Source organism: Oncorhynchus mykiss, chromosome 21 (assembly GCF_013265735.2).
Source record: "Oncorhynchus mykiss isolate Arlee chromosome 21, USDA_OmykA_1.1, whole genome shotgun sequence".
Classification (NCBI taxonomy): domain Eukaryota; kingdom Metazoa; phylum Chordata; class Actinopteri; order Salmoniformes; family Salmonidae; genus Oncorhynchus; species Oncorhynchus mykiss.
Genome location: NC_048585.1, coordinates 8798802 through 8811433, shown reverse-complemented (window position 1 = coordinate 8811433; position 12632 = coordinate 8798802). Strand labels below are relative to the sequence as shown.

Genomic DNA, 12632 nt, shown 5'->3' with positions numbered 1-12632 from the left:
GTAAACTATTGTTGAGCTTAGAGATGTCTTTCAAGCAATCTAAATGTGCGATTCATAACAATATAATAATATTGATGATTATTCAAAGTTTTAAACAACTACTCATTCGAGGGATTTTCTTTATTTTTTATTATTTTCTACATTGTAGAGTAATCGTGAAGACATCAAAACTGTGAAATAACACATATGGAATCATGTAGTAACCAAAAAAAGTGTTAAACAAATATACAAAATATATTTTTGTATATTTGAGATTCTTCAAATAGCCACCCTTTGCCTTGATGACAGCTTTACTCTTGGAATTCTCTCAATTAGCTTTGTCTGGAATGCTTCTCCAACAGCCTTGAAGGAGTTCCCACATATGCTGAGCACTTGCTGACTGCTTTTAATTACATTTATTTTTTTACCTTTATTTAACTTGGCAAGTCAATGGCGGCCTTAGGAACAGTGAGTTAACTGCTTTGTTCGTGCAGAAATGTTTACCGTGTCAGATCAGGGATTCGATCTTGCAACCTTCCGGTTACTAGTTGAACACTTTAACCACTAGGCTCTAACCACTAGGCTACCTGCTTATCCTTCACTCTGCGGTCCAACTCATCCCAAACCATCTCAATTTGGTTGAGGTCGGGAGATTGTGGAGACAAGGTCAACTAATGCAGCACTCCATCACTCTGCTTCTTGGTAAAATAGCCCTTATACAGCTTGAAGGTGTGTTGGGTCATTGTCCTGTTGAAAAACAAGGGATAGTCCCACTAAATGCAAACCAGATGGTATGGCGTATAGCTGCAGAATGCTGTGGTAGCCATGCTGTTTAAGTTTGCCTTGAATTCTAAGTAAATCACAGTGTCACCAGCAAAGCACCCCCACACCATAACACCTCCTCCTCCATGCTTCACGGTGGGAACCACACATGCGGAGATCATCCGTTTATCCACACCGCGTCTCACAAAGACACAGAGATTGGAACCAAAAATCTCCAATCTGGACTCCAGACCAAAGGACAAATTTCTACCGGTCTAATGTCCATTGCTCAAGTTTCTTGGCCCAAGCAAGTCTCTTCTTCTTATTAGTGTCCTTTAGTAATGGTTTCTTTGTAGCAATTCGACCATGAAGGCCTGATTCCCGCAGTCTCCTCTGAACAGTTGATGTTGAGATGTGTCTGTTACTTGAACTCTGTGAAGCATTTATTTGGGCTGCATTTTATGAGGCTGGTAACTCTAACCAACTTATCCTCTGCAGCAGAGGTAACTCTGGGTCTTCCTTTCCTGTGGTGCTCCTCATGAGAGCCAGTTTCATCATAGCGCTTGATGGTTTTTGCGACTGCTCTTGAAGGAACTTTCAAAGTTCTTGACCTTTTCCATATTAAATTACCTTCATGTCTTAAAGTAATGATAGAATGTCGTCTCTCTTTGCTTATTTGAGCTGGTCTTGCCATAATATGGACTTTTACCAAATAGGGCTATCTTCTGTATACCACCCCTACCTTGTCACAACACAGCTAATTGGCTCAAACTCAAGCTAATTGGCTCAACTAATTGGCTCAAATTCCACAAATGAACTTTTAACAAGGCTCACCTGTTAATTGAAATTCCAGGTGACTACTTCATGAAGCTGGTTGAGAGAATGCCAAGAGTGTGCAAAGCTGCCTTCAAGGCAAAGTGTGGCTATTTGAAGAATCTCAAATATTCTTGCGTTGTACCCAATGATTAATGAAAACTTGCTTGGTAGGTCGATGTCCTCGTTGTGGTTTTACAGACGTGTTTAATACGTTTTATGTACACACTTTATTAGAATATTTATGAAATTAATATTGTTATGTTTGGTAACACTTATTTGTTTTCCCCCGACTCCAACCCAATTCGATGGAACGGACGTGGGTGTGGCTAGGTCTACATAAGGGTGCTAATTTAAAAAACTCACAAGAGGTCTGACGAAGGCCGTGAGGCCAATACGTAAAGCTTATTAAAGACCAGTGATTCCATCAAGTGTGCAGGTTTCTTATTTTTTAAATTATATTTTGATTTGTTTAACACTATTTTGGTTACTATATGACTCCATATGTGTTATTTCATAGTTTTGATGTCTTCACAATTATTCTACAATACAGAAAATGGTAAAAAAATAAATAAAGACAAACCCTTGAATGAGTAGGTGGTTCTAAAACTTTTGACCGGTAGTGTATTTTATTGAGAATATCTTACCATAATTATACACACTATAATGACTTGCTCCAGACTGATACTGCCCTTATACTGCAAAGTGAAAACGTTAGAAAACGTTAGCGTTTAAAACTGTATAGCTTTATTATGAAGAGAACAAGGATCCTCTCACGGCCCCCATTTGATAGAATATTTGGTTCCGCCCATATTTTCGTAATGGTTGATGTTAGTTGTAGTTTTCATGCCCCTGGTATGCAGGGAACTTCATTTTGATTGAGTCACGCAAAAAAACACAAAGTCCCAGCATCCCTAGCGAAGAGGGTTCGGTCTGAAGTTACCACAACAGGAAGCGTCACTGTGCTAAAAACATTGGAGTAGGAAAAGTGCAACAAAACGCTGTCGAACACGAAGCTGCAAGAATGTTTCCTTTTAAGAAAATGTGTTGATTTGTGAAATAATATTTTTATAATCCACAACTGCTCTTCAGTTGATCGTCATCCATCTTGAGAACTGTCGAATTTGCGTCACTAGCAGCCCTCAATAGATAGGTTGTGTTGACCAAAATGGATGACAGCAAGGTATGTGGTTCTCTTCATGTTGTTTAACTAGCTAAACATGTCTTTGGGCTTAAATCAGTCATGTATGTTAATGCTTTTCTGGTGTATTGTTACTATTGGGGGAATTGTCTTTACACAGACAACGATCTCAGATGAAAACAATTGGTGTTTGCTTCTCTAACGAGGTTCGGTACTGGTGCACTAACTATAGTCTCTGAATAACAAGGCACTGTGTGTTTTCTTTCTGCCGTTATCGCGATAGATGGTGGGAGGCAAAGTCAAGAAACCCGGTAAACGAGGCCGTAAACCCGCTAAGATTGATCTGAAAGCGAAGTTGGAGAGGAGCAGGCAGAGCGCCCGGGAGTGCCGAGCCAGGAAGAAGCTCCGGTATCAGTACCTAGAGGAACTCGTGTCCAGCAAGGAGAGGGCCATCTGCGCCCTGAGGGAGGAGCTGGAGATGGTGACTACATCAGCCCGTTCTTCCTAAATGCACCAGCTATTCCCGTCAATGACCTAAACCACTCATTTGGTGTTGAAAAATCCGACGATATTTCACAAAATGATAATTATTTTCCTTACCTGCCTCTTGAATAAAGGCCTAGTCTATCCCGTAGAAACTTCTGGAGGCAGTGACCATCACATCACTAATATAGCTAACATTCTAAACAAGCTGCTGTGTTGTGTAGCTTAATATGTGTTTCCAGATCACAGCTTTTTTTTTTTGCAGCCAACTCTGTCATCTAACTCCCTGTTGGTTTCTCCTTCAGTACAAGCAGTGGTGTACAGCCATGGACCAGGGGAAGATCCCGTCTGAGATAAAGGCCCTACTGACAGGAGATGAACAGAAGCCTCCTCAGAGCTCCTCCACCAAGAGCTCCAAGAACAGCAACCAGAGCTAATGTGTTGGGAGTGCCAGACCAGAACTAGTCTGACTGTCAGTTTGTTAGAGGTGGCAGCCCTGGGTTGTATTCATTAGGGAAATTATATCAAATGTTGTGCAACAGAAAACAGGGTGTTCATATAATACCTACCCCCTTTTTTCCATCCCGTTTGCTTCCGTGGTGAATACGACCCAGAGCGAGTCTGTCTGATGAAAGGTTCCAGACCAGAGCTAGGCAGTAGGTACTCAGTCTGTCTAATGAAAGATTCCAGACCAGAGCTAGGCAGTAAGTACTCGGGTCTGTCATGCCAGACCGCTCCACTGTATAAGGCCTCTGTGACGGAGAGTGAAGAGGTGTCTCACCGGTCTGTCTGTTTCAGCCCCTCCCCCCTCTAGAGGAGACGCACAGCAACAGAACTGTCAGAGACACATATCATTACTAACGCTGGAGGACCTTCAGAGTAATAGCTCGTATTATTTGACAGTTGTAATCCACATTACTGGCCTGATTTATCATGCGTGGTTCACTATTGCAACTCTTGGATTCGTTAATGTTAGTAATGTGAAATATGTTATTAGTTGCAGCTATAGACACCTTTAGACAGCCTGTAGTATTGAACAGTTAATCTCAGTGTTTTAGCTTCTACGTGTGAGAATTGAGGAAGCGTTTTAATGGTACATGGATGAAACCAGGACAGAAGAAGTGAAAGGGTGTAGGCTGTGCATGTCCTACCTGGCCTAGACATTCAGACAAAACAAAGCACATATTCACCTTCAAATAAGGAATTACTCTTTGACCTTTCATTGGTTAGTTTGTGTTGGGAAAGGAGCAGAACTATGGTAACATCCCAAATGGCACTCCGTTCCCTAAATAGAGCCCTGGTCTAAAGTAGTGCACTATATAGGGAATAGGGCACCATTGGGGACATATATATCTTGTCATAGCAGAAAAGGAAAGATATCATGTATCTGCAGAGATGATATAATGATATACAGCACTGTATGTTGAATTTATTTATATATTTTAATTGGATCACAGAAAGCCCTTTTTTCCCCGGTTTTGTAGTGTGATGTTGTAGAACGTATAGAAGGTCTGACAGACAACAGAAAGATCTTTCCCATTTTGTAGAGATGTTCAAGTCTCTTGTTTGTGTGAAAGGCTAGAATGGGGACACGTCCTTACCAGAACAGGAGCTGCTGAGGCATTGCTCCACCTATGTTGTCTTTCAGTAATGTTACATTGTATCATGTGGTATCTAATCGAGGCCTAGACGACTCATGTTCTTTCACCATAATGCAACCAAAATATAGTAGCCTGTACCTGTTTTGGTTTACAAATTATGATTATATTGTCCTAAGGAAATTAAATAAGGACTCATTAATAGACATTCATTCTGTCTGACACTCATTAATAGACATTAATTCTGCTTGACACTCATTAATAGACACTCATTAATAGACATTCATTCTGCTAGACACTCATTAATAGACATTCATTCTGCTTGACACTCATTAATAGACATTCATTCTGCTTGACACTCATTAATAGACACTCATTCTGCTTGACACTCATTAATAGACACTCATTCTGCTAGACACTCATTAATAGACATTCATTCTGCTTGACACTCATTAATAGACATTCATTCTGCTTGACACTCATTAATAGACACTCATTCTGCTTGACACTCATTAATAGACACTCATTAATAGACATTCATTCTGACATTTTGTTACATTACAGCCTTATTCTAAAATTGATTAAATTATATATTTTTCTCTACAATCTACACACAATACCCCATAATGACATCACAATACCCCATAATGACATCACAATACCCCATAATGACATCACAATACCCCATAATGACATCACAATACCCCATAATGACATCACAATACCCCATAATGACATCACAATACCCCATAATGACATCACAATACCCCATAAAGACATCGCAATACCCCATAATGACATCGCAATACCCCATAATGACATCGCAATACCCCATAATGACATCGCAATACCCCATAATGACATCGCAATACCCCATAATGTCATCACAATACCCCATAATGACATCACAATACCCCATAATGACATCACAACACCCCATAATGACATCACAACACCCCATAATGACATCACAACACCCCATAATGACATCACAATACCCCATAATGACATCACAATACCCCATAATGACATCACAATACCCCATAATGACATCACAACACCCCATAAAGACATCACAACACCCCATAAAGACATCACAATACCCCATAATGACATCACAATACCCCATAATGACATCACAATACCCCATAATGACATCACAATACCCCATAATGACATCACAATACCCCATAATGACATCACAATACCCCATAATGACAACGTGACAAAAGGTTTTTGTTTGTTAATTTTTCAAATTTCAGACGCTTTGGTGTGAGACTTGAAATGTAGCTCAGGTGCATCCTGTTTCAATTGATCATCTTTGAGATGTTTCTCCAACTTGGAGTCCACCTGTGGTAAATTACATGTTTTGGACATGTCTTTGGAAAGGCACACACCTGTCTATATACGGTCCCACAGTTGACAGTGGATGTCAGAGCAAAAACCAAGCCATGAGGTCAAAGGAACTGTCCATAGAGCTCCAAGACAGGATTGTGTGGAGGCACAGATCTGGGGAAGGGTACCAAAACATGTCTGCAACATTGAAGGTCCCCAAGAACACAGTGGCCTCCATCATTCTTAAATGGAAGAAGTTTGGAGCCACCAAGACTCTTCCTAGAGCTGGCCGCCCGGCCAAACTGAGCAATTGGGGGAGAAGGGCCGTGGTTAGGGAGTTGACCAAGAACCCGATGATCGCTCCAGAGTTCCTCTGTGGAGATAGGAGAACCTTCCAGAAGGACAACCATCTCTGCAGCACTCCACCAATCAGGCCTTTATGGTATGAGTGGCCAGACGGAAGCCACTCCTCAGTAAAAGGCACGGCAGCCTGCTTGGAGTTTGCCAAAATGCACCAAAAGGACTCTGACCACGAGAAACAAGATTCTTTGGTCTGATGAAACCAAGATTGAACTCTTTGACCTGAATGCCAAGTGTTACGTCTGGAGGAAACCTGACACCATCCCTACGGTGAAGCATGGTGGTGGTGGCACCATCCCTACGGTGAAGCATGGTGGCGGCAGCATCATGCTGTGGGGATGTTTTTCAGCGACATTCTGAGAGAATAGTCAGGAGAGAAAGATGATTGGAGCAAAGTACAGAGAGACCCTTGATGAAAACCTGCGCCAGAGCGTTTAGGACCTCAGACAGGGGCGAAGGTTCACCTTCCAACAGGACAACGACCCTAAGCACACAGCCAAGACAACGCAGGAGTGGCTTCGGGACAATTTTCTGAATGAGTGGCCCATCCAGAGCCCGGACTTGAACCCGATCAAACATCTCTGGAGAGACCTGAAAATATCTGTGTAGCGACGCTCCCCATCCAACCTGACAGAGCTTGAGAGGATCTGCAGAGAAGAATGGGAGAAACTCCCCAAATACAGGTGTGCCAAGCTTGTAGCGTCATAACCAAGAAGACTAGAGGCTGTAATCGCTGCCAAAGGTGCTTCAACAAAGTCCTGAGTAAAGGGTCTGAATACTGATGTAAAGGTGATTATTTCAGTTTTTATTTTTAATACATTTTGCAAAAAATATCTTAAGGACCTGTTTTTGCTTTGTAATTTTGGGCTAGTGTGTGTAAATTGATGAAGGGGGATGAGGGGAAAAAAACAATGTAATCCATTTTAGAATAAGGCTGAAACGTAACAAAATGTGTAAAAAGTCCAGGGGTCTGAATACTTCCTGAATGTTACTGTATAGGCCGCCTCCTGCTGTCCTCCATGGTAAAACAGAGAAAAGGTACAACTAAGGAAAGGATCAACATGTTCAGAATGTTACCTGGAGGACAATGGGGCCGGGTCTTTTTCAATTTCAGCCAATGGGAGGATTATATATATATTTTCAAACCTAGTCCAGAGGAGGGTCATGTGATTGAAATGTCAATATGTCTGTTTTTGTTGTTGTTTTTAGTTGCTTATTAGGTTGTATATGTATGTATATATATATACTGTATAGATGTGTGTGCTGATGTCGCCCCTCATCTCTCATTCTTTGCTGGGAGCACAATATCAATTGCGCCTATTCATATATATATCAATATATCAATAGGCTATTCAGTGTGGTCTCAATCAAATGATCCTATAGGCTACGAAGTGCATGCTGGGAGAAGCACAGAGCAACGTTAGAAGAAGAGAAGGAGGACCGGAGGTCAACTTTGATAGCTGGCTACTACTATAATAGATTATTATTAAAACACAATATGTTTCTTGCCCATGTATGTATTTATCAGAGTTATTGACCTGACAATAAACCGAATTCTAGTCACTTACATTGTGGTGTTGAAATCTGAAACAGCAACGCAATCAATCAGAAATGGACAGCTCATGGTGCTGAATGGAGGCAAATCAGAGATTCATGTAAACAGTCTTCATTTTAATTAGACCTCACTAACAACAAGAGGGCTTTGTGTTGGAGCCTATTCCTTCCTATTGAAGAAGGAGGTGGTAGTTCTACCTGTCAGACAGACGACATTAGGCTATAGGCTGCTATATCCACAGATCAGTCGGTCAACTCCTCCACCCACCACACTCTTTAAATAGCCCAAAACAACCTCTAATATGTAAAACTGTTTAGAAATGCATTAAAGAAAAATACAAACACGATGATGTATTCAACGCAACTCTTTTACTAGAGATGAGATCTTTCCACCCCTCGTCTTGTCTGGCCAGACGTGTAGAGCCAGCCGTAACAGACATTTCTGTGACCTTATTTGACCATTTCTGCTGCTTTTGAGATACGGCTCGATCTCCTCATTGGTCACTACTTGTTGAGTAAATTAAAATACGAAACAATCACAACCCAGTACCTATTGGTCACTACTTGTTGAGTATATTAAAACACTAACCAATCACAACCCAGTACCTATTGGTCACTACTTGTTGAGTACATTAAAACACTAACCAATCACAACCCAGTACCTATTGGTCACTACTTGTTGAGTATAAATCAGATGACATAACCAGCAGACACTCCCAGAGGGTTGTAGGTCTGTTGACTGCCTTTAAATCAGAGACATATCAACCAGACACTCCCAGAGGGTTGTAGGTCCATCCACTTCCTTTAAATCAGAGACATATCAACCAGACACTCCCAGAGTGTTGTAGGTCTGTTGACTGCCTTTAAATCAGAGACATATCAACCAGACACTCCCAGAGGGTTGTAGGTCTGTCCATTTCCTTTAAATCAGAGACATATCCATCTAGGTTTTCCTCAAAATGTTTCTCCCTTCACAGCCAGTGTCGTAGGAACAGGTGCAGCCGGTAAACTAAATACCCCAGCAGAGGACTGCTGTGACTGCAGCTGAACAGCTGGGAGGGCGGCAGAACTAAGAGAGAGAGAGGCACAATTTTCTTAACTGACAATAATCACACAACTAAACAGACTGAATGAGTGTCTGGATTCAATCAGATCAAGTGTTCACCGGTGATAGCTGACACCCGTATAGCTGATGTTTTGGCGGTGTCTGAAGGGGAACTGTGTCAGAGCTGTCAAATCCACAGTGGTTGTTTTGGTGGTGTCTGAGGGGGAACTGTGTCAGAGCTGTCAAATCCACATAGTGGTTGTTTTGGTGGTGTCTGAGGGGGAACTGTATCAGAGCTGTCAAATCCACATAGTGGTTGTTTTGGTGGTGTCTGAGGGGGAACTGTGTCAGAGCTGTCAAATCCACATAGTGGTTGTTTTGATGGTGTCTGAGGGGGAACTGTGTCAGAGCTGTCAAATCCACATAGTGGTTGTTTTGATGGTGTCTGAGGGGGAACTGTGTCAGAGCTGTCAAATCCACATAGCTGATGTTTTGTTGGTGTCTGAGGGGGAACTGTGTCAGAGCTGTATAAACATTGGGTTGTTATTTTACCTGAAATGCACAAGGTCCTTTACTCCAATTAATCCACACATAAAACGGTCAACCGAATCGTTTCTAGTCATCTCTCCTCCATCCAGGCGTTTTCTTCTTTGGACTTCATATGGCGATTGGCATCTAACTTTCACAAGAGGTATTACCACAACCGACCGACCGAGTTCATCTTTCAATCACCCACGTGGGTATAACCAATGAGGAGATGGCATGTGGACATATGCTTCTATAAACCAATGAGGAGATGGCATGTGGGCATATGCCTCTATAAACCAATGAGGAGATGGCATGTGGGCATATGCCTCTATAAACCAATGAGGAGATGGCATGTGGCCATATGCCTCTATAAACCAATGAGGAGATGGCATGTGGCCATATGCCTCTATAAACCAATGAGGAGATGGCATGTGGCCATATGCCTCTATAAACCAATGAGGAGATGGCATGTGGGCATATGCCTCTATAAACCAATGAGGAGATGGCATGTGGGCATATGCCTCTATAAACCAATGAGGAGATGGTATGTGGGCATATGCCTCTATAAACCAATGAGGAGATGGTATGTGGGCATATGCCTCTATAAACCAATGAGGAGATGGCATGTGGGCATATGCTTCTATAAACCAATGAGGAGATGGCATGTGGGCATATGCCTCTATAAACCAATGAGGAGATGGCATGTGGGCATATGCCTCTATAAACCAATGAGGAGATGGCATGTGGGCATATGCCTCTATAAACCAATGAGGAGATGGGAGAGTCAGGACTTGCACCGCGTCCAGCGTCACAAATAGAACTGACTTCTATAGCGCTTGGCAACGCAGACTGCTATCCACTATGTTTTAATTATAATTTTGGGGTTTAGGGGAGGGTTTAGGGGAGGGCCACTTGTTCAGGGGAGGGTTTAGGGGAGGGCCACTTGTTCAGGGGAGGGTTTAGGGGAGTTCCACTTGTTTAGGGGAGGGCCACTTGTTCAGGGGAGGGTTTAGGGGAGGGCCACTTGTTCAGGGGGGGTTTAGGGGAGGGCCACTTGTTCAGGGGAGGGATTAGGGGAGGGCCACTTGTTCAGGGGAGGGATTAGGGGAGGGCCACTTGTTCAGGGAGGGTTTAGGGGAGGGCCACTTGTTCAGGGGAGGGTTTAGGGGAGGGCCACTTGTTCAGGGAGGGTTTAGGGGAGGGCCACTTGTTCAGGGGAGGGTTTAGGGGAGGGCCACTTGTTCAGGGAGGGTTTAGGGGAGTTCCACTTGTTTAGGGGAGGGCCACTTGTTCAGGGGAGGGTTTAGGGGAGGGCCACTTGTTCAAGGGAGGGTTTAGGGGAGGTCCACTTGTTCAAGGAGGGTTTAGGGGAGGGCCACTTGTTCAGGGGAGGGTTTAGGGGAGGGCCACTTGTTCAGGGAGGGTTTAGGTTAAATATATTTTACTGAAGGGAGGACCATCCATTTTAATTTCAGAGAGGTCAGATGTTCCTCCATGTAACCCTTATTTATTAAAAAGGTTCCCTCCCTGACTGTAACTGTTCTCCACTGGGATTCTCTGCCTCTGACCCTATTACAGGGGCTGAGTCACTGGCTTACTGGTGCTCTTCCATGTCGTCCCTAGGAGGGCTGAGTCACTGGCTTACTGGGGCTCTTCCATGTCGTCCCTAGGAGGGCTGAGTCACTGGCTTACTGGTGCTCTACCATGCGGTCCCTAGGAGGGGTGAGTCACTGGCTTACTGTTGCTCTACCATGCCGTCCCTAGGAGGGCTGAGTCACTGGCTTACTGGTGCTCTACCATGCCGTCCCTAGGAGGGGTGAGTCACTGGCTTACAGGTGCTCTACCATGCGGTCCCTAGGAGGGCTGAGTCACTGGCTTACTGGTGCTCTTCCATGTCGTCCCTAGGAGGGCTGAGTCACTGGCTTACTGGTGCTCTTCCATGTCGTCCCTAGGAGGGCTGAGTCACTGGCTTACTGGTGCTCTTCCATGTCGTCCCTAGGAGGGCTGAGTCACTGGCTTACTGGTGCTCTACCATGCCGTCCCTAGGAGGGCTGAGTCACTGGCTTACTGGTGCTCTACCATGCCGTCCCTAGGAGGGGTGAGTCACTGGCTTACAGGTGCTCTACCATGCGGTCCCTAGGAGGGCTGAGTCACTGGCTTACTGGTGCTCTACCATGCCGTCCCTAGGAGGGGTGAGTCACTGGCTTACTGGTGCTCTACCATGCCGTCCCTAGGAGGGGTGAGTCACTGGCTTACTGGTGCTCTTCCATGTCGTCCCTAGGAGGGCTGAGTCACTGGCTTACTGGTGCTCTTCCATGTCGTCCCTAGGAGGGCTGAGTCACTGGCTTACTGGTGCTCTTCCATGTCGTCCCTAGGAGGGCTGAGTCACTGGCTTACTGGTGCTCTTCCATGCCGTTCCTAGGAGGGGTGAGTCATTGGCTTACTGGTGCTCTTCCATGCCGTCCCTAGGAGGGGGCTGAGTCACTGGCTTACTGGTGCTCTTCCATGCTGTCCCTAGGAGGGGTGAGTCACTTGAGTGGGTTGAGTCACTGACGTGATCTTCCTGTCTGGGTTGGGCCCCCCCCTCGGGTTCGTGCTGTGGGGGAGATCTCCGTGGGCTATACTCGGCCTTGTCTCAGGGTAGTAGGTTGGTGGTTTACGGATATCAATCTAGTGGTGTGGGGGCTGTGCTTTGGCAAAGTGGGTGGGGTTATATCCTGCCTGTTTGGCCCTGTCCGGGGTATCGTCGTTGTCATGTGTGTGTATACATGACGCTGTGCGTTGTGCGTATACATATTCATGCTGTGTGTGTACATGATGCTGTGTGTGTGTGTGTGTGTGTGTGTGTGTGTGTGTGTGTGTGTGTGTACATGACGCTGTGTGTGTGTGTGTACATGATGCTGTGTGTGTGTATACATGATGCTGTGTGTGTGTGTACATGATGCTGTGTGTGTGTGTACATGATGCTGTGTGTGTGTGTGTACATGATGCTGTGTGTGTGTGTACATGATGCTGTGTGTGTGTGTACATGATG

General features: G+C 44.3%; 1 protein-coding gene across 1 annotated transcript; it reads left to right on the top strand.

Moving 5' to 3' along the window:
- Positions 1-2472: 2472 nt before the first annotated feature.
- On the top strand, positions 2473-4988 carry LOC118942856 (cAMP-responsive element-binding protein-like 2). The gene is made up of 3 exons (XM_036956771.1): positions 2473-2737; positions 2979-3176; positions 3484-4988. Exons 1-3 carry the CDS (start codon positions 2723-2725, stop codon positions 3613-3615), a joined length of 345 nt encoding a protein of 114 aa, XP_036812666.1. The 5' UTR covers positions 2473-2722; the 3' UTR covers positions 3616-4988.
- Positions 4989-12632: the final 7644 nt, after the last annotated feature.